The 21,188-nt window shown below is 46.4% G+C and overlaps 1 protein-coding gene across 1 annotated transcript in view; it reads left to right on the top strand.

The window, feature by feature from the left end:
- Nucleotides 1-366: 366 nt before the first annotated feature.
- SAMM50 (SAMM50 sorting and assembly machinery component) overlaps nt 367-21,188 on the top strand; it is a 49,102-nt gene continuing 28,280 nt past the window's right edge. Inside the window, exons 1-11 of the mRNA XM_032960127.2 lie at nt 367-590; nt 2,604-2,717; nt 3,374-3,475; nt 4,205-4,292; nt 4,821-4,927; nt 5,933-6,063; nt 6,922-7,009; nt 7,890-8,018; nt 11,756-11,827; nt 14,256-14,342; nt 16,827-16,897. Of these exons, the coding sequence (XP_032816018.1) occupies nt 570-590; nt 2,604-2,717; nt 3,374-3,475; nt 4,205-4,292; nt 4,821-4,927; nt 5,933-6,063; nt 6,922-7,009; nt 7,890-8,018; nt 11,756-11,827; nt 14,256-14,342; nt 16,827-16,897 (1,010 nt within the window). The 5' untranslated portion in view covers nt 367-569. The remainder of the gene's footprint in view (nt 591-2,603; nt 2,718-3,373; nt 3,476-4,204; nt 4,293-4,820; nt 4,928-5,932; nt 6,064-6,921; nt 7,010-7,889; nt 8,019-11,755; nt 11,828-14,255; nt 14,343-16,826; nt 16,898-21,188) is intronic.

The raw sequence follows: 21,188 nt of genomic DNA, 5'->3' as shown, positions 1-21,188 counted from the left end.
GACTCTCTCCCACTCGGTAGTGACTCTCTCCTACTCTCTCCCACTCGCTAGTGACTCTCTCCCTTGCGCGTTTCTTCCACCGTCGCTTGTTTGCAACTTCTTCGGAGTCGACGCGACCGCGGACATCGACGACGCGGCGCCACTGTTGCTCGCGGTGTCAACTCGACAACAACAACTTTCCACGCGCGAGCAATCCACCGAACAGCTGATTACCCACAACCCATCCACCACAACCCACGTGGTGCTCCTTCCACCCACGTGCGTTCAGTCAGCGGAACCGGCGTTTTCACCCCCCCCCCTTCTCTTCCGCCACTATCCCGAGCTCCGATTGGCCAACGGCGATCACGTGCCGCCCCACCGTGGCGACCAATAGGAGGAGAGGTGGGGGGAGCGGGCTCGCTTCGTTTGCGGCCTAGGGCAGGATAGAGACGGGGCCCTGAGGCGGAGCGCCCTGAATCGTTGTCATATATTTTGTTGTTGTTGTAATTAAGCTCAGTAAATATATACACAGACACAAAACAGCTATCACCGCTTGAGTGTAGCGAAGTTGACATTGCAGAGGAGCCAACATGGGCTCTGTGCATGCCAAGGTGCGTTGTGGAGGTGATCGCTTCTCGCCGTCTTTTCTATCTTAAATTTGTGGGTTTTTTTTTTAGTTTCCTCGCGATATCAAACTCCTTCGCTTGCCGCGTTATCCTTGTGCGTGGGCTTCGACGCGAATGCGATCGTGCATGCTTAACGTACAGTTGACCGAGCGGCGTGTGCGTTGTGGGGGGGGGGTTTGCAACTGTCAAGGGCATCGCTGCAGTGATCCCGTGTGTGCGTGTTAAAGCCAGCATGGTTTCATTTAGTGTTGCATTTGGCAATCGATCGGGCGATATTGCATGACGATTAAAACGAATAAACTTAAATATGTATCCATAGTTCGCTGTCGTGTGAGCGTGACAATTTTTTATTCGACAATCGGCCACCGTTGTTGTGGTGACCTTCCCCCTCGCCATAGGAACGTGGAATGCGCAACCTGGATTCAATAAGCAGGAGAGATGAGCGCGGGTCCACAATTATTTTGAGCGACAAAACACTTGCACAGTATGGTATTGATTGTTTAATAAGCCACCCAACGTACATTTATTGTCCTTGACTGGCCATTGACACTGTCAGACAGCACATTGGAGTCGAGTCACAAGTGACGACATTGCATCTATCCCTCTAAGAAACAAAATAGGACTTGTACACAGATCTGGCTGCCGCCTGAGGATGCTAGGTGTAATTACTGGCGAAACGTCGTACTCTTGATTGTAAATGTTGTGGATTTGCTCTCCAACAAAACCGGTGTGCTGTACTAGTAACGAATTGGCATATGCTGTGAACGTGACAAACCTTACTCATTGGTTGTGTCGGATGGTGGCGGGTATAAGGACACATTTATATTTCCGCGATCTCACCCAAAAAACCTGCATTATGGATATTGGTCGCAAAAGCTACGTGTTAAACTTATTTGGAGGCATACAATTCTCGCTGGTGTTACAACCCTTGCATATTGGACTGCACGTGGCCTGTTCCGCTCAAGGCACTTGGGCTCCAACGTGGTGCCCTCGTCCATGGCTTGAATTTCCAGCTGTAACTTGGCTTAATTTCCATGACGTTGAACGGAACAGCAACTGAGCAATTCCGACAACAGCCCTCTCTGCCCGTCATAAAAAAAAAACATTTCAAGGCCTTTGAACGATCACAGTCTGAAGTTAGGAAGATTGACTTTATGAAAGGCTATCGTGAGCAGTTCTCAAGTACTTCATTTGTCTCGGAGAGTGTCACTGAATCTCGAGGCCTTTATCAGGTGGAAGACAGGAGGGTTTTGCAATGCGATATGTCCAATTCCTTTGGATCAATGTGCGTGTGGGAGGACACTGGAGTATCTGGAAAAAATCCACCCTTACGAGGCGATGACACTCAGAAGTCCACACACATGTGTTCATTTTCTTTATTGGCATCTGTTAACCTTTCAACCCAGTTGGTTTTTAGGTTTTTCACACATCAGTGATCTGCCAATCCTTGTTTCCAAAGTGCTGAACAATTGCCTTGCACCAGCACTATGGTTTTGCTTCAGATTTATTTTTGCATTTAGAGACAAAAATGAAGTCGCTGCTGTTTGCTTGGCATGATATATATTCGGACCTGGATTCTCTTCTGTTGATTTCACACAAGATTTCGCAGCAACTCATTTAAGTGTGGTCTTCCTGGTTATGCCGAATGTACTGAAGCGAGCATCTTGTTTCTTCCTGAAGATGTATCATTGTGAAGATGCCCGCCGTAGTACGTGGCGATAGCTTGAGAGAAGAAATGTTCAACACGTTGCCTCACCCGGAAGACTGCACCTCTCATTTTTTTGTGGTTGAGCTGACATTCCTTAAGAGCATCCCATCTGCTCATCCTTAAACCATGCGTATCAGCTCCACCGTACTCAACCTGACAAAGTACCTGCCTCTGCTCACATGACCTCCCAATGAGGAATGCATTGCTGCCAATGTCGCCTCTCCGCAGCCATCCGCCAATGCAGCGTACGGCACCAGTTGAACACGCCTCTTGTGTATTCTTTGCTGCAGGCGCTGGAGCCGATCCCGATGGATGGGCCGGAGCATCATAGTGCCTTCCATGAGGGCTCCATGCTGGACGACCCTGGGGTGGAAACCAAGCAGGAGGTCTTGGATAATAAGCAGGTGATGTCCATTATTCCTTTAATTCGCTTCAAATTTGATCTCTGTATAACATTCATTTACTTTTGGTACTGTAAAGTATACAACCAGTGGTGGCTTATGTGTATGGTTTGCGGATGGTCAAAGCGGTTTTTCAGTCCCATGGGCAGGTAACGTATGCAAATGCACCAGTACTGTGCTTCCCTTAGACTAGTTCTGCTGAGAATCTGGATGGACTGCATGCATTCACAGTGCCTTAGAGGGACGGGGGGCAGTTTGCCCCTGGCCTCGAATCCGAGAGGTCCTTAGAAAGGGCCAAGGAAGCTTTAAAAAAATGTTTCAGATGGGACCCTTAATTGGCATTTTGCAACGACCTTCAAAATCATTATGCGGCTCTATGCACTTCATGTGATTGAAAAATCACTGTTGATGAAGCCAACATAATCATTTTCCAGTAACTCAATACACGTGCGTGCATCGTCTGGGACAAATCCAGAGGTGTACTTTGTTGCTTGTTCAGCTGAAAGCCTTAAGCCTGCATGTAAACAACTCGGTGTCACAACAATGTCTCGGCACAATTGAGTGTCGGCTCAGTCATGGGACGCTTCCTCACCGTGTACCCCTTTGATCGTGCGTCAATGCGTTTGCGGTTCTTGATCTCTCGTTGGTTGTTTTCAAAGGTCCTTGTGCAAAACGTGAGCATTCAGGGTCTGGAGAGAACCAAGGATGACTACATCATGCATGAGATCTCCGATGTCTTCAACGCCACCAGCCTCGTTGAAGTAAATGTCTTTCCGAACATTAGTGCTTGCCGCATTAGAGATGGATATGCAGCAGAACTGCACTTGTTGAGCATTGTCAACATTTTCTCAGCATGTAGTGGTTCATCGATTCATTATGATGAACCTCTAAGCTCATACACGCGTTAAATTGTGCTCGTAATAATTCATTATTTAAGCTGTATATGCATATTTTATGCGAATTATATAATGCTCGATGTATGTATGTTGAACTTCTCTCTCACCATACATAGCCAACTGTGCTTGGAGGTGCGAAATGCTAATGCATTGAACGAACAAAACTAGAAATGGGACCATACAAACGAAAATAATACAAACCGTTGATAAATAAGTGATATACAGAGTTTATTCTTGAATCGAATAAGAATAATGTATGTATCGTGACAATTGAATTCCCAAGGGGGTACATTCTTACATGCCTAATATTTAAAAAGCATACATAATACACCATTTCCCTGTTTCCTTTCGCTTACAAAATTTGCGTTACCATATTTATTCCTCATATACATTTGTATATGAGATGTCGATTGGAACGATGGCGCAGTGGTCAGTGCACTGGGCTATAAACAACCCCCACATTACCTTTCAGTGGATTGAAGAAAGGTTTAAAGTATTATTTCACACAGGATGCAATATTCTAACGTGTACATTGTTAACATTTGATTGTGCACAAAGAGTAAGACGTGCGCTGCTGCCTCCGCGGTGCTGCAGGTCATGCAGAAGTCGCACGAGGCTCGGGAGAAGATGCTGCGCCTGGGGATTTTCCGTCACGTGGAGGTGCTGATCGACACCGCCAAGGGTGAGACGATTCTTCGCTGCGTCGGCAACAAATTCATGTCAGGATGAATCCTGTCCAGAGCTTGTTTTTTTTCACTAATTATTTTCCTGATCGCTAAGCGACTGGAGCCATAGCGAGATATGTGGAAATATTTTCCGGGTCACTGATTAGGAGAGATCTGGATTAAATTAAGACCTCGTTCTGCCAAGTAACCTTAACCTCAATCTTTACCATTACAGTTCAGCACAAGTAGCTTCAACTCGAATACTCAACCCTGGCCATAATCCTTCCTTTATACCAGCCTAATACCTGACACATTGTTAACAAGGGATGGAACGATGCATTATTTCCCTATATTAATTTTTATTATCAAGCTGACGATACACGCATTCAAACTACATACGTAATGGTCGATGTTTATCAATTAGTATATGTGTAGGGTAAAATATTCCTCACGAGCCACACAGGCCTGGTGAGGCCCTCACATCTAGCATTGCAGTGACGGAAGTATGGTCGGTGTCAAACCTTCATGATGTGCATTCGCTGCAGGTCCCGGGGCTCAACCCGATGGACTGGATATTAACTTCGAGGTGGTGGAGATGCGTCGCCTCACTGGTAGTTACAACACCATGGTGGGGAACAATGAGGGCAGCATGGTAAGTGACCAACCCCACTCTGTTAGTCACTTGTAGTGCAGTGTGCTGATCACCTACTCACGCAGTCTTTTGCCTGCTATCTGGCTCATCTGTTTGGAGCGCCTGGTTTTTGTGCCATCTTCCTGTTCCTCCGCGTCAGATCGAGGGCAATTATGGGACCAAATGAACGCCCTCCTCCATTGTGTGTGTGCTCCTCCGTTATCTTTATTGCTTTAGTCGTTCTTGCACCTTTTTGTTCAACGTCATTCTTGTATTACATCGGTAAGAACCCATTCTTTCTCTCCACCTGCTTCTTTTAACATGTGCTCGAGAGTTGATCGCTATTTGCATTGTCCTTTCTCCAGTCATTCCCGAAATACGTCTAAACAATGTTAAGCTTGTTTTGTGAATTTTCGGAACAAGTGCTGACACCCATCGGCAACAATGTTTAATGTTTATTTCTTTACTTCTGCAGTATTGAAACACTTAGATTATACAGAGCTGGTATTGCTATTATCGTCTGGGTAGTGTGCTGTCTATTGCCTTAGTGGGTTTATGTGTTGTGTGTCTGTCATCTGCTTGTTGTCTGTGTATGTGCTGCGTGTTTTCTCCATGATTTGCTGCTTTGTGTATTGTCTGCGTAGTGACAGCCTTATCTTGGGTGGTGTGGCATGGTACGTATTGTCCATGCGTTGTGCTGTGTAGTTGTCTGTGTAATGTGCATCAGTTTTCCAAAACTCTCGTGCTGTGGAACAAATAAAGAATCAGACAAAACGTCTCTGAATATTAACTTGTTTAATATTTATGTATGAATGGCCTGTACACAAAAAACAACACAACTCGACACAGACATTTACTGCTCAAAGTAAACAGTACAAATTGTGCCAGTGTGTAATCTCCTGTGAATCTGGCAATGAGTCCTCTAGCTCATCGGCGTGTGTGTGTCGGCGCGTGTTTGTGTGTGTCCGCGTGTGCTTGTGTGCGTTTGTGTTTGCGTGTGTGTTTGTGTGTTCCGGTGTGGGGCAGGTGCTAGGCCTGAGGCTGCCCAACTTGTTTGGCCGAGCGGAGAAGCTGACCTTCCAGTTTTCCTATGGCACCAAGGAGACATCTTATGGCCTGTCGTTCTTCAAGCCGCAGACCGGCTGCTTTGAGCGCAAGTCAGTATTGAAGCTTTTTATTTGGAAACGCCACGGCTGTAATATTTGCCAGTTGGCATCTAGCGATTCGCCCCCCCCTCCTCACCATTTGATACATTTTGATGAGTCAATTTGCATTGGCTCATGAATAAAGACAAAGGCATCCAAAGAACACAATAGCTATTGTTAAAACATACCTAGGCTGAGTCTCCCAGTGAGTTTGAAACCTGTTTCATGAATTTTATATGCTAATTATACAATGGATGCCCCCATAGTGGGCTTTTGTGATGGAACATGGCATGATTTCCATAACTTGACATGCATCTACATCACAAAACAAATGAAGTCTCAACGTTGCCATCTCCACAACTTTTCTGTCTAGAAACCTATTAAACATCTATTTGTTCTGTCTCTCTTTAATAGGGGAAGTGGCGGGGCACGATAACGCTTGTTGCAGTGACAAATGTGTTGCGTTTTTGTTTGTTTGCTGTGCTTGTGCAACACTACCAACGCAGCATCACCAATTAATGTGTGAAACAGAAGCCACCGAAGCGACCTCCAAGTTAGCTCCGTGATATTCACTTCCGTGGGCTGTTCTCTAAAACTAATGGTAGAACTGCTGTCCGAGATGTATGTATGTATTTTGAACGTCTTTCGCACTGTACGTAGCCAACTGTGCTAATCGGCATACTCTGTCTCATGACGTGATGCCAATAGCAATCTTGATAAAATTGGGGGAATGGCAAAACATTTTTTAAAAATGTGTATTTGCAGCCATACCTATAACATTTTTGCAAGATGAAGCTTGTTTGTTTCACTTGCATCTTTAATCATTGAAACCCTGAACGGTGACTCGGTATGTCTCATGTGCACACACAGCCTCTCGGCCAGCGTGTACAAGATCACGGGGCAGTTCCCCTGGAGCTCACTGCGCCAGACGGACAGGGGCGTCTCCCTTGACCTCAACGTAAGACAACGTTTTGTGTCAAGACCCTGCCTGACTGGTTAACGTTCTGTCGTGTCCGTAGCTACGTCGTATTGTTTCTAAAGCTGTTACTGTGCAGGTGGTGGCTGTGTGACTCAGATGTCTAATTAAAGGTGGAGAAATTTAGATGTGGGATATGTCATGAAATATATTTATTTTCAAGTTACGATGATTCTGTCATCACTCGTAATGTTAGTTGGTCCAGTACCAAATATAATGCCAGTTGTTTAGCCTGGAAGCCCTCACTGAGTCTCAGATACTTTCTTTAGGAGGTTCTTGCGTTGGAATGATTGGCCATTTCTGTTGCAAAGCCCAACATTTCAGCTTCTTTTGTTAATTTTGTCCAATCAAATTCCTCGACCTCACTTTCATTGATTGATATATACGATATCCTCGGCAAAATCTGAGATGGCGAATGTATTGTCCATTTTTGTTCACGAATAACTGGTTATTCTGGTTATTCGTGGCAATATTGTAATAAACGTCTTACTTCATGCAAATTCAGCGTTAGTTTGCCATCCTAACGCTGACTTTGCATTTTTTATTTTGGCCTTGATTAGCGCTTCATTTTCTGCTAAGTGAAATGTTTTTTCAAAATGTCCAAAAGCCAGCCGTATCGATATTTAATGCACCACATTGGGAATATAATATATACACATGAGTTGGGGGGGGGATTTTTTTTATATCACAAATAAAAATGAATTAATGTTGAGGTCATTGATTACTTTTGTAGATGTCTTGTTGCTTGAACAAGGTTGTGGTGTATGCATGTGTATGTGTACACGTTGAACTTCGTACGCACTTTTACGTAGCCAACCACGCTAATCTGAGGTTGTAAACTCGCGTGCGTGGTCCTGCGCAGTTCCCGCTGTGGAAGACGCGGCACTGCGTGCGGTGGGAGGGCGCGTGGCGTGAGCTGGGCTGCTTGGCGCGCACCGCTTCCTTTGCCGTGCGCCAGGAGAGCGGCCACTCCCTCAAGTCGTCCGTCTCGGTAAAGCCCTGCAAAGTTGCCCGGAGTCGCTGCAGAGCCACCGCCACCACCACCGGCACCGTGGGCCGCCCGCCCTCATGGTGAAGCCGTTTTGCTCTCCTCACGTAAATTTTGGCAACTGAGAAAACCGTTACGGTGCCTGATTTAGGTGTTGGCGAAACGTCCGAATTCCATCGCATCGCCCTGGTGGTGGTTTACTTTGTTTTCTCTATCGTCTGTGTTGGTAAAGGTCGCCGTCTTTTCGCCAATAATCATATCAAAAGGAATATTCATCAACGTTGCATGAATTGACACCATGTTTGATCACCTTCCCGCATGTGGTTCCTAAGGAATCATTTTGGGAATTCCTACCTAGAAAAGATACAAATTTGACATGCATCTTGTATTCAAATGTTTTTCTTGACACTCATATCTAGGCTTGTAGTTATATAACCTCCCCAATAATGATTCGATTAATTTGATTCAAGAATCTATTAGTTTTTTTTTACAAAGTCGTGAGTGTAGCATATCTAGTGGTTACAGTGACAACATGAAAGAGTTACATATAACAGCAATTAAAACGTGCTATTTCATGCTACATCAAAATAATTAATTTACTGATCAATCACTTAATTGTTACATGCGCAGTGTATACCATTTATGTATTTTTTTCATGCATTTAGTCATAGTGACAATAATCATATCCTTTCACTCACTCATTGCCAACTGCTCACTAAAAAGTGGAATGTTTTCCTAAAGCAGCGGAACAACATTTTAATTCCTGCATGTGTTGTCGCTCTGAGCTAAACCATACGCAGACTCTTGGTAACATCCTACACAGTTTATTGTCTAACGTAGACATCTTTGTACTTGCCGCTTATCTCAATCTGCACTCCCCATTGCAGTTGTTCTGTGTCAGTCTCACATTTTCTACACCGAGGGCATCTCGATCTGGAATTCAAGTCTGCCAATGCTAGCCAAAAAATATTTTAAAACCGTCAGAATTTGAAATGCAAGCGTGCGCGTTGTCGCTGTTGTATGCGGCGCGGCGCAAACCTCCCGTGACGCACGTCCCAAGTTTAAACGTGGGCACCGATTTGAAAAAACGCTGACCACCCCCCCTCCCCCCGCGGAGGACGAGAGGTATTTCCGGCGGGAGGTCCACGTGGCACGAGCAAGCCGCCACGGACTGCCACCGTCGCTAAATTTAAATGGCGATCGCATGGGGTGTGACGCTCAGCGAGCAGCTACGGGGCTCGTCACGCGCTGGTTTTTCCGCGCTGCTATTTGCACCTTTCTGTGTCAAGTGGAGTAAGGGTCAGGCGCCAGCCTCGGGATGCGGGTTGGAAAGCCACTCGGCGCTGATAGTTGGTGAATGAGAAGTTTCGTTTGCATGTAGATATGACGACACCTTGTTGACCTGTGATTCGAGCACAAGTTGGCACGACCTCAGGCATTTGCCCTACATTTTACGTGGCTATGGGATTGCCACTGCCGTTTCCAGCAGTTGAAGAAGTGGGTTAGAGTGCACTGTCTATAATAATGGTCGTCATCACCTATCCACTGCTGGATGGGTTCAAGCCCCCCCATGCCATTGCCGACCCTCACAGTCCAATATGATACTGCGATCGCAGTGACAGTACTTTATGCTAAATGCGTGAGTATCACAATCCACAGTCTGCTGGTTCAATATTTGGTAATTGATTATTTGGCCTGCCTGCTGATGTGCATGTTAATGATTATGTTGCTTAATTCCAGTATTTGGAATCATTTGGTATCTGCACAAGTTTTACACGTGTACGATGCATAAAATTGCTCAATTCATGACTGTTTTGTTTGGTAGACCCATATTGGAAGCTGTTAATATTGGTTAACTTGCAATGGCTTCCAGCAAGGATTTTTTTTTACAGCACCTGAATGGGTCAACCAGTGTGGCCTTAGGCAGCAAGCATCATAACAACGAAGTCGTTTGCTTGTTCCAACATTTATAAACTGCAGAGGTGGCGGCACGTCCTTGCATTGAGACTGAGACCAAGAGGATGCTCGCAGAGATGTCCATTAGTGTTTGTCCCTGCACCGGTCCATGTGATGGAGGCACTGTGAGATGCGGTGTCACATGACCCCGGAGTCTACTTGGAAGCGGCAGTTGGCTGCAAGGATGTTGTCTTCACTAACAGAATTTATTGACATGCGTCACATTGCCGTTTTACCTGTGGCGTGTCACTGTGCCCACTGCACACAAGCTCGGCTTGACATTTGTAAGCAGACAGGTCATGGCTTCTGTCCATCCCTTTTATCGTGGCTTGTCTGGCACGGATTACTTCTCCTGCATAACCCATTGGCGTAACGGATGAAACGCATCTGAGAAAAACACCCCTCGATGTGGCGAAGAAGCTTGTGCGAGCCTTGTAGACAGGTGGCTGGATTACACCCGGTCCATACCATTCAGTTCACCTGGTGAGAGGTCAGACAAAAATATGCGCTCGTCACCAATCCGCACTGACTGGCTTGGTGAAATATGGTCAATTAACCCTCAGAAAACCCGGACCTGCAGTCCCCAGCAGCTCTGGATCCACCCGCCATGGTGTCGGCTGGGGAGGTGAAGGTGCAGAGGGTGCTAAGAATAGGGCTGTCCGTAGTGGGGGTGCGGGGCCTGGGACAAATACCACCATGTGGGACCCCACCCCCCTGCCGACTTCAAACTAAACCAGAAGTATTACATCTGACACCGTAACCAAAGTGTGGGGTCCGGGGTACGCCTAATCGCCCCCGATTAGCCGTACCCAAGGGACGTCTCTGGATACGAATCCCTTTGTACGCACTGGACACAGTCATCGTTAACAGTGCCTTGTAACAGAACAATGTACAGCATCCTGACATTTCAGGTGGTGACCTTGCTTCAGAGTAGAGGGAAATAGCGTGGGTTGATTTATTGATTTTGCAATGTGCAACTTACGTGATGGTGGCTGACTTTGGAGACTTTTTAGTGTTTGCTGCTCTATGTTTATTAATAGAAAACAGTTAACTTGGGACCACGTTTTAAGTTTCCAATTGTTTTTTGGCTAAAAATAACTTGCTAATGTGGGGTGACTGCCTTCTGTGTGTGCTTCGGATTGGCCAAACCAGGTCATATTTTCGCCATCGAAACTGAATTTGCCTTTGCTTGAACCTGCGTTTGCTTTACTATTTGCGAGTGTGGGAAAAATGGCATGTAAAGATGTGTGAAGACAAAAGTCACAAATCTACTTATTTTGGCACGTTTGTGTGTTTGTTGTGTCTCGGGCTGTCCACGATGAGAAAAATACTTGAAATTGACTTTCATGAGTTGCACACTGCGATGCTCTGGCGTTGTGAGAGTGACACGACTGTCATACACGTTGCCACATCACTGAGGTTGCATCACGCGAGAGCAAAGGGGACGTGGCTGACAGTTAATTTAATATCGTATTTGTTGTCGTACTGTTTCAAGTGTGGTGCCAGGTTGTCAGGGTTATTTGGCCATGGGTCAATGTGGGTTGCTGAAGACATGGGAGTCTTAAAGTATCGTACAACACAAAGGGTTTTCTGTACTGCCCTTCGTTGCTCACACATCTCTTGGAACGTATCTGTGTTTTTTTTTTATCGCATATTTATCTAAACCTTCCTATCACCTTAATTGTACTCCTGCAGCTGGACCCCCATACGCATGCTGATTATTTTTGTTGTCCCACATATATCCCCCCTTCCCCACCCCCTTCCATCCGTCGTCCCCCCGACAGCACACGATGGTGTTTGACACCCGCAACGCGTCCATCCTTCCCACGCAAGGGTTGCTGCTCAAAGTCAACCAGGTGAGTGGAGTGATCCGCTGCCCCACCGACCGCCTCTGGATTCGGTGGCAAACGACAGAGCGGACCTGTTGGCTCGGAGGTCGCATCGCTGAGCTGGCACCGCTGAGATCCTGGGTTTGGGTCCGGATTTCAGACGCCTGTGATTAAAATCGGTTTCTTCAAGTATATAGAGGCGATGGTTTCAGCCTGGTCACCGATAATTACGCCAAAAAGGTCATCGCATTAATTTGGTTCTGCAGTCTCGGTAACATTTCAGCTGTAAGAGTTTCATATATATATAGCCTTGACTTGTCATGTGGTGAACATTACTCTCAATGGCAGAGCGGGTGGGAAAGTGACCTCTGTGTGGAACAGAGGTCGCAGGCCCATCCCTTTCAATAAAGGTCACACCCGTCTGCAAAAATATCCAAATGGTTATCTCCGTCTCATGGCATTGCAATGATATCACAAATAAGCACACCATTGGGGTGGAAAGACAACAAATATAGACAACAAATTCACAACAATAAAATGGGACGTGGTCAGACGTGCAGTGTGAAATGGGCTGTTGGGCCAAGAAGGTTCGTGTAAATGTGTTCCAAGTCTGCCATCTGCTGGCAGTGTCGCAGTATTATGAGAGCGTCGAGGTTTACAAAAAAAAGGGTTAGGGGTTTCCTGCTCAAATGTGCATTGCATTGGTGCTTATAACCCATTCACAGCCCTGAGCCAGTGGTGGAAAAATTTACATTCCTATGACGGGTGAGTTTACACAGGATGGTCCTCATTTTACCGACCCTGGAGCGAGGATGGGCTGAGTAAACCCCCCCAAACAAGATTTGAATTAGCAACCTTCGATGAAATAAATGTACCTCTTCTACCATTTGATGACTTGTCATGATTCAGTGTCACAATTCATGTCGCGAATCAATACCTCTTTTATCATTGTGATTCATGTAGCATCCAAAATTAGCGACAGGGTTTCCATGGCCCAGTCACTTTATCTCATTCACATTCATCCATGGTCAATCCACTGCTGGACGAAGGCCACCCAAAGACTTTTGTGTATGAATCGGAAATCAATGGTTCTTGCACGTGCTATTCGTTTCATGAATCACAGATTAAACGCTATAAAGGTGTTGTTTAATGTTATAGCCCTGTTATTGTTAACTCTTAATAAGGTGCATGAAGCAGCATCTGTATACCTTTCAAATAAAGTATCAGAAGCATAGCCTCTGACCAAATCACCTTCATATTGAACTTGTTTTATCTTGAAAGCTAAGCTGGTTTAAGTCCGGACGGTGCTTGGACAGGCGACCGCTATGCACAAAAGGTGGTAAAGGCTGCTGCGGGCCTATATGCAGAGCAGCAGAAATCAGTGCAGCAAAATCCATTGTTGTACTCTGCTTCCATGGTCCCGTGGTTGTGTTTTCCCACCTTCACAAACCCATGCTGACCAGTGTGGGTCAAGTATCATAAACCTGCACGACCCACGTGGCGTGGGTAGCCCATCATCCAGCAGTGGATTAACCAGAGGCCTGTAACGTGTGCATCGTAAGTGGGAGAAACTTTCGGCCGATTAATATTTGCTTCTGTAAATTACACACAAGCCAGCTGCATCTTGTGTCGACTGACTTGGCCTTTAATGGCACTGGGCAGTGGTTTCCCCTTACAGAGAGTCGATCTGCATCTTGGGCATTGTTCATTCATTTATTTATAATGCGCCTTTTACAGGAAAGCCATTAATAACGCACATAGGGAATATGAACCATATGCAGCATTCAATGAAACTATAGGCTTACAAGAATGCTGCTGAAGGTAACGGTGACCTAATTACTCGGTGTTTAACAAAATGTATCACTGTTTAAAAACAACTTGAAGCACTAACCGTATTCATTTAATGTTTTACATTCACGAATTGCTACTGCCGCAGTTATTGCCACTTGTCAAATGACCTCCGGTTAATCAGCATACAACTCTAGCTGAGCAATGTTAGAGAACGTGCCACAGAAGCCGATATCATAGAGCTACTTCTGAGATTTTTCAAGTGACCCCTGATCCACACACCAAGGGGCTTATCTTCTCACATACAAGTCCTACTGCGAGGGATATGATTGTTGCGTGGCACTCAAACCAGTATATTTTATTCTCAGAGTTGGGATTGATCTCTTTTCATGAAAAAGGAAGCAAATCTAATGTCATGGGTTGTTTTAGTCATTGGTGACTGGGCTGAGACCATTTACTCCTGACCACCCTTGAGAACCCGGTTTAATAATGGGTGGATGGCAGCCTGTATTCAAACCCCAATCTCGACAGTGCTAGCTCAGTGCTCCAACCCATGAGCCACCTCGCCAGGTGCCGAGTGTGACTGATGAGCCTGCCTGCGTACGTGCCTGCCTATGTATGTGATATCACAAGCGCTGTGTGTTTGTGTCCTTCCTGCTGCGTGCAGGAGCTGGCCGGGTACACAGGCGGCGATGTGAAATTCCTGAAAGAGGACTTCGAGCTGCAGCTCAACAAGAAGCTGCTGTGGGATTCGGTAAGCGGAGGGGTTGGCAGCGTGGTTAGTAAGCCTGCGTCTCGTGCCACGCTGGATTACTGCTGTTGTGCTTCTCTCACACTGCGCTATGCTGGCTCACTCACTGTGCTCAATGGTTGCACTGCTGAGGGGAACCAGCATCACAGCGGCGTCCGATGTCCAGTAGGGACAGGTCAGCAAGTTTAAACAAGACAGACAAATGCCCTAGGCCTGCTTTTTATGTTTAATTTGTTCTTCCCCCGCACCTCCAATTATCACGGTTTTCTACATACTTTGCGAAAGAAGCTCCACATACACACATACAGGTCACCCTTGCAAATGACATGATGCTGGCCTGGGTAATGTAAACTTAAGCCAGTGGCGGTGAGGGTGGGGGGGCATGCTTCCTGGCACTATGAGCTGCGTACCAACATCTTCATGTGGCCGAGAGCCACTTGGGGAGTGCCTCAGAAGTTCTTTTGCCTTGCTCCACTGCCAGAGGCAAGTGTCTGGGGCTTGCGCAGATTATTTTTTCCCCCATTTCATATAAAGTAATGTTTGAGAGGTAACACAATTATCCGTGTCTCTATCGAGCCACACTTGAGCTGCGGTTTGGCCGCCACTCGTATAATGTTTCGAGTGCATATTTTGTAGGGATTAGCATTCGAAAAATACTCTTTTTCAAATGCCAAGAATGGGACATCTTCACTGATATCGGTATGACGGACGTCCTCTATATACTGGACATCTGTGAAAAAGAGCTTTATATCTCAAATGATTCCTCCAGTATAAATAATTATTCTGATTCTGAGACATGTATAGAACAATCTCAACAAATTTGTCAATAACACTGCGTTATAAGGAAGAGTAAAAATGATGTGCGACGTTTCTGTCAGTGGTTCTTCTTTAAGCCACTTCCAACACAGATTAACAACAGTTGCCGGTCTTTTCCTCTAGGTGGTGCTACGGTACCATACACCGCACCTACATTCTGGTCTCATCGCCGCCCTAGCACAGGAAATGTGGCCTGAATTTTTTAAAATTAAAAATATCTACCAATTAGCACGTTTTGTTTACAGGACAAACCTTGCTAATTGGCTGCGTCGGGTGGTAGTGGTGGCTTAACGACACCTATTTTCGCAATCTAACCCATAAAAACCTTTGCTGTGAATAATATTGGTCGCGAAAGCCTACGTGTTAAACAAAAACAAACACTGCTGCCTTCAAAAGTACCGCGACCGCCAATCAGATAATGACCCTAATTGTCGGTGGTCAATCAGCTGAACTGCATGGTTTGAAAAATACCTTCACAAGCAATGAGATTAACTTTCCCATATTGATTTGTCCATGAGTGGTGCCTAAGTATTGAACAGATATACTTTATTGTGGTGATTATTAATGCTTTTGAGTTCATTTTGGTCGGTAAAAGCTTCCTAAGATTGCAGCTGTAGATTTATTGTCAAGTCCATTTTATTTTCAATTACCCTGTGACACCTTTCTGTTATAGATTTGCCATCCAAGGCACCATTACATCAAACACAATAAGTAATGCAGAACAAACTATTTTAGAAAGTATCAAATGCGTTTTAAAATAAATCCACCTTAAAAGCATGAAATAATTCTTAAGTTGTTTCGGCTTACTATTCACTATTTTGCTATTATTTATTTTACCAGGTTAGGCTCACTGAGCCATATAGCTCTTGTTCAGAAGCGACCTGGCACAACTCATAGCTCAACAAAGTGGTCTCTTATCATGTGGACATTTTTTGGAGCCAAATACTCTAAACACGTGGGATTCTAAATGTGGAAGGAAAAACCGGAGGACCCGGAGGAAAATCCACGTGACCACGGGGAGAACATGCAAAACCCAAATATATAGGTTTCAGGGTTAGGATTGAACCCATGACCCTCGTATTCACTAGGCGAGGTAGATAACATCTCTTCAGCGTGGCGCCCCTAAGATCTATCCGCCCCCCTCCCCCGCTGCTTTAGATTGTGAATTCCCCACTTACAAATCCACGTAATTTTCCTACCTCTCTGCTCACCTCTTCTTCAAGATCATAAGTCGCCTCTTTCACTTGAATGTGCCCCCCAACTCTGCACTGTGTTTAGATGTACAGTCACACGCATCGACACGTACGGCCTCGTGTCAGTCCACTGCTGGATGACGGTCTCCCAACACCTTTCGGTCATGGGATTGCTTTGATCACACCTCGCCATGCTGATCCGTGCAGGTTGCTGAAGTGTAGGGGGGGAGGGAGTGGAAGGCCTAAGGCTGGTTTTCACTCCGCCACTGGAAATTAAACTCAGGTCATCGGGTTCAGAGCACAGTGCACTAACCACTGCTCCACCGCTTCACCCCATGCATTATGTCACTATATTGTTGTCTCTTTACCAAGCGAGGCAAGGGTGGCGAACCATTCGGTAACTGCGACTGGCTGCAGAATATTTAAATGGAACGAGCGGGAAACGGTCTCGCCACGCTGCATGTGCGTCTCACCACAGGTGCTGTCTGCGTCGCTGTGGGGTGGGATGCTCATGCCGATTGGAGATCGGCCGTCTTCCATCGCTGACAGGTACATCTGCCCTCAAACCCTGAACCATGCTGCCCCGGTGAGGGTACCCACTTTTCCCCTTGAAACCCTCCGTGCGCCGAAGTCATATCTCCTGCTTCGCGGTGATTAATACAAAACAACGGCAATCAATACGTTTATTATTGAAACTATCATTCGATTAATGTTTTGAGCACGTAAAGCCTCTGCGGCACAAGGCGGCATGAGGTGTAGTGATGGTTCTTAACAAGGATGAAACTGGTCTACTGTACAGTTTTCTCATTGCCCTGCTTCCGTCGAAAACAATACGGGGCTGTAATTTTAACTATTTTGAGTTGGCGGTCTTTAACAAGACGGTGTGCATCATTATTCACGCAGAGTGGTGATGTCACATGACGTGAGGCATGATTCTAGATTTGAAAGTTTTCGTGACTGCGAGCAACATTACACGTGAAATGAGTTTGAGTGAAAAATGTCATTAATACATAGGCTTGGTCTTGCGATCATGCCTCACATGCTCTTTGGTTCTTTCGGTAAAGTCACGTAGGTGAAAAATAAAAAAATAATGAAAATAATAATGATGAAAATAATCAAATGAAAATAACTAAATTAATAATAATAATTAATAAAAAATAACAATGAAAATAATCAAATGAAAATAACTAAATTAGTTACGCGACTTTACCGAAAGAACCAAAGAGTACGTGAGGCATGATTGCAAGTCCAAGCCTATGTACTAATGACATTTTTCACTCAAACTCATTTCACGTGTAATGTTGCTCTTACAGTACAAATCAATTCGTTCTTTTAATAAGTTTAGGAGTTAAACATTTTTGGCGGTTTGCTTAAAACACCTTAAGTTGAATTGTCATTTGAAATGGTACATGTCGCTTGAAAATAATGTCACCTAAGGTGTTACGCGAGTCGTATCACAGGTCTTTAGATATCTAAATCGGCTCATGCCTGCCGTAAATCACGTGACTTGTGTGGCCACCCCCAATCTTCATCCCTCCCCGCTCCCTGTGAATACAGACGCTGCTATGTGCAGCTCACTTCTGTTCGCTCTTTCCCCTCTCTCTCCCCCTCCCTCCTCTCTCATCCTCACACTCTCATCCCCAACATCTTGGCCCGGTCATTCCTTCTCCCCCTCCTCCCGTGCCTCTGCCCCCAGGCGCTACTCCTTTCTTTCCGCTGCTCATCTTGAGCCGTGCCCTCTTTGGTCGTTTTGGGAACTTCCGTCCTGGCATCCCTTCCCTTTCCCGTCCCTTTTCCTTTTTCCACACATTATATTCGTGGCTCTACTCCCCTTCCCATGGCACGCCACGGATAAACAGTTGTATTGTATGCGTTTCCATCCGTATTTAAAAAGCGCATTTGTTTGACATGGATGAGATTTTTTTTGTTTAAATGGTCTGGGACTGTTAATTTTGGCATTGCCGTTTGGCGTACGATTTTCTTAGCCGGAAGTGTGAGCACAGCATTAAAGTCATCCGCCAGAAATAAGACTGGATGTGTGGGCCTCTATTACACAAAAACATCTCTCTGTGATGAGGTCATGTGCAGGGTTTGTATAGAACTTGTGAGTGGCGCAGAAAGCGCAGGACACATGGCCCTGTGGATGTAAAGCAAAAAGAAAAAGAGTTAAACTGTACGGAAGTTAACATTGTTGGGATTTGTTTTGATTAAGGGGAGGGTAAGATATCTGGTGGGGAGCACGTGACACTGGGGTTTGTCTCGCCAGCCAAAACCAGTGGAAACTTTCGCATTGGAACCGGTTTTCTGTCACTATATAAAAAAGCCTCTTTAGTATCCCTCATCCCAGCCGTAACACGCCCAAAGCGCCCGTCCACCTTGGCTCAAGCCCGCAAAGAGCCTCTGCCCACTTTCCATCACAAGGTTTCCATATTGTAGCGCAAAGGGGCACACGCCAGATACATGAATTTTCCACTTGGTCCCTTGCGCTCGGACGCATCGTCTCGCAGCTTCGTCACGATAATAAACGCACGCACGCTGCGTCTTGTGGTTCGGTTATGGCATTTTCCTACTATTGTGGTCATCGACTTGTGTTGCAATCTCAATCATTTTTGTAATCGCAGCATGCCCTGATCTCTTAAGTGTCTGGCTGCTGCATCGTTCCACTGTGGTGTGATGAATTGTAAGCAACAACTGAACTTGCAACCCAAAAGGTTGCCTGCTTCATTTCCCGGCGTGGTGGTTAAAACAACGCTGCAAGTTTCATATATCTCTCTGCCTCCGTCCACTCAGCGGTGTAAATGGGTTCACCGCGGTTGATCGATTGGCTGGTCGCATGTGGTGGGGTAAAGTGTGCGTACTCTTCCCAGATGTCTGGCCATCCTAGAAGCTTCGGCCCAAATACCATATTGAGGGGCTCTCTATTGCTCCCTCGAGCAGTGGCGTAAGAAAGAAATGAATTCTCTAAAAACTATTGACGTTCACCTCGGTGAGCAAGGGTGTGATGAAGAACACGGTGTTGTTGTTGGAGAGAGGACTTTGCGCCCACTCGCTGCTCTTTGCCCCGTAAATTGGATTTCACTGTGCGCTTCGGAAGCACTAACCCACGGCAAAGTGCAGCCTCAGCTAAGTTTTTTCTGCAGCGTTCAAACGTCGCAGTTCAAAACCGACGACGGGCGAACGCGTGAGCTTTTGAACGGGAACTGCCCCTGTGCCTGCCCCGACTCATTGAGCACCCTCGGCAATGCATCCAGCAGCACCGTGCAGCCAATAGGAAGGTTCCATGACACCTCCGCATAAAGGTGCGCCGCGGTGTTACGCAACGTGGGCGCTGGAAAACGCGTGGGCCTCGCTGCCAACGCGGCAAATGGCCTGACCGCGAGAAGCTCTCGCAGAGCGGCACACATTCGTTTGACGCAGGTGCCTTTGCGTTTCGCTCAAGCGTGTGTGCGCATGGACGCGCGCACGCGAACGTGTGCACGCAGGCTCCTTTATCTCCACTGCGCTCCAACACTCCGCCGCTTTCACAACGAGCGATCGAGCCAGCGCGTTTTCTGGCAACGGTGTGACCTTGACGGTCGCTCTCGGTTGATACCGACCCAAACTAAACCAACCGTAGCGCGCGTGCGACGTGTGACGTGCTGCATTATCGTTTTTTTCTTCCCTTTTTGCTTACACTGGTGGCGATTGGGCTTTTCCCTCCCATCCACACATTTGTTTCCTGGATGGGCATTCCACCGGTTGTCGTTTGGCTGTCAATTTGGCTTCGGGGTGGGGGTTGCGGAAAGAGGGGCAGTTAGGGAAAGGAAGGAGTCTCCCTACGAGCCGGTGGAATGCGAGCACGACCCTGGCCGGGCATCGCAAGGGCAAACGCACCAGACATTTATTTGGTTATTTACCTACTCACTTTATTGACGCTATGGAAAACCCCGCTGGCCACGTGTCCGGGCTATTTCCCTCCCCGCTTAACACTGCCCAGGCGGGACCGTGGCGCTTGAGTCTGGGAGAGCAAAGGAACGGCGTTTTCTGTTAGGTGTTAGAGCCTGCTGCTATTACGCAGGTGCCTCGGCTCTGATTGTGAGGAGCTTTGTATTTGCGCAAGGCCGCGCCAATAGAAGTTTATGGATCGGCTTTGCATTTCCAAGAATGCAATTATTTGTGTTATTACACGAGTCTCCCGTGTTTTGAAGTAGAGTCGAATAACCCCCCCCCACGACCCGCATGGTATGGGGAGGCCCTCATCCAGCAGTGGGTTTACCACACGGTTCGAAGCAAAACAATTCTCTGCTGAGATGCACCTTTTGATAGCCGGTCGGTGGTGGCAGCGCATGCCCGTAATCCAGTCCTGTGGAGGCGAGGATCGGTGGGGCGCGTGAATGTTGTGAAACGCCCTTCGCGTGGGCGTTGAGGCGTCATACCGTGGTTCGCCAGGAGAATGCAGTGCAGCAAAAATGTGTATTCCACCTGTTGCGTCTATATAGGAGATAGTGTTTCCCACTCCTGCATGGGGTTTTCCCCAGGTGCTCCCATTTCCTCATAATTAATTGGCCGATAACACCGTAATTCACGTACTATAAATTTCTAGAGAGTTTGGGCAAATGTTGGCCCCAGCTCGCCGTGTGGCTTGTCTTCCCACTTGTCTGTGGTTCGTCGCTCCTCCTGAGCCAGTCTCTCTATCTCTCTGAGAGTGAGTAAATACCGCTTGAAATTATTGAAATCGGGGGTTGTCCAAAGGATGTATGTATGTTGAACTTACTTCGCACCCTAACATAGAAATGTGGCATTTCCACCAATGGCTCAGAGCAAAAGCAATTAGCAGAACATTACAGCATGAGGAGATTGC

This window comes from Petromyzon marinus, chromosome 24 (assembly GCF_048934315.1).
Source record: "Petromyzon marinus isolate PM22_M1 ecotype Great Lakes invasive population chromosome 24, UKy_Petmar_22M1.pri1.0, whole genome shotgun sequence".
NCBI classification, from domain to species: Eukaryota; Metazoa; Chordata; class Hyperoartia; order Petromyzontiformes; family Petromyzontidae; genus Petromyzon; species Petromyzon marinus.
This window is presented reverse-complemented; position numbering and strand designations above follow the sequence as displayed.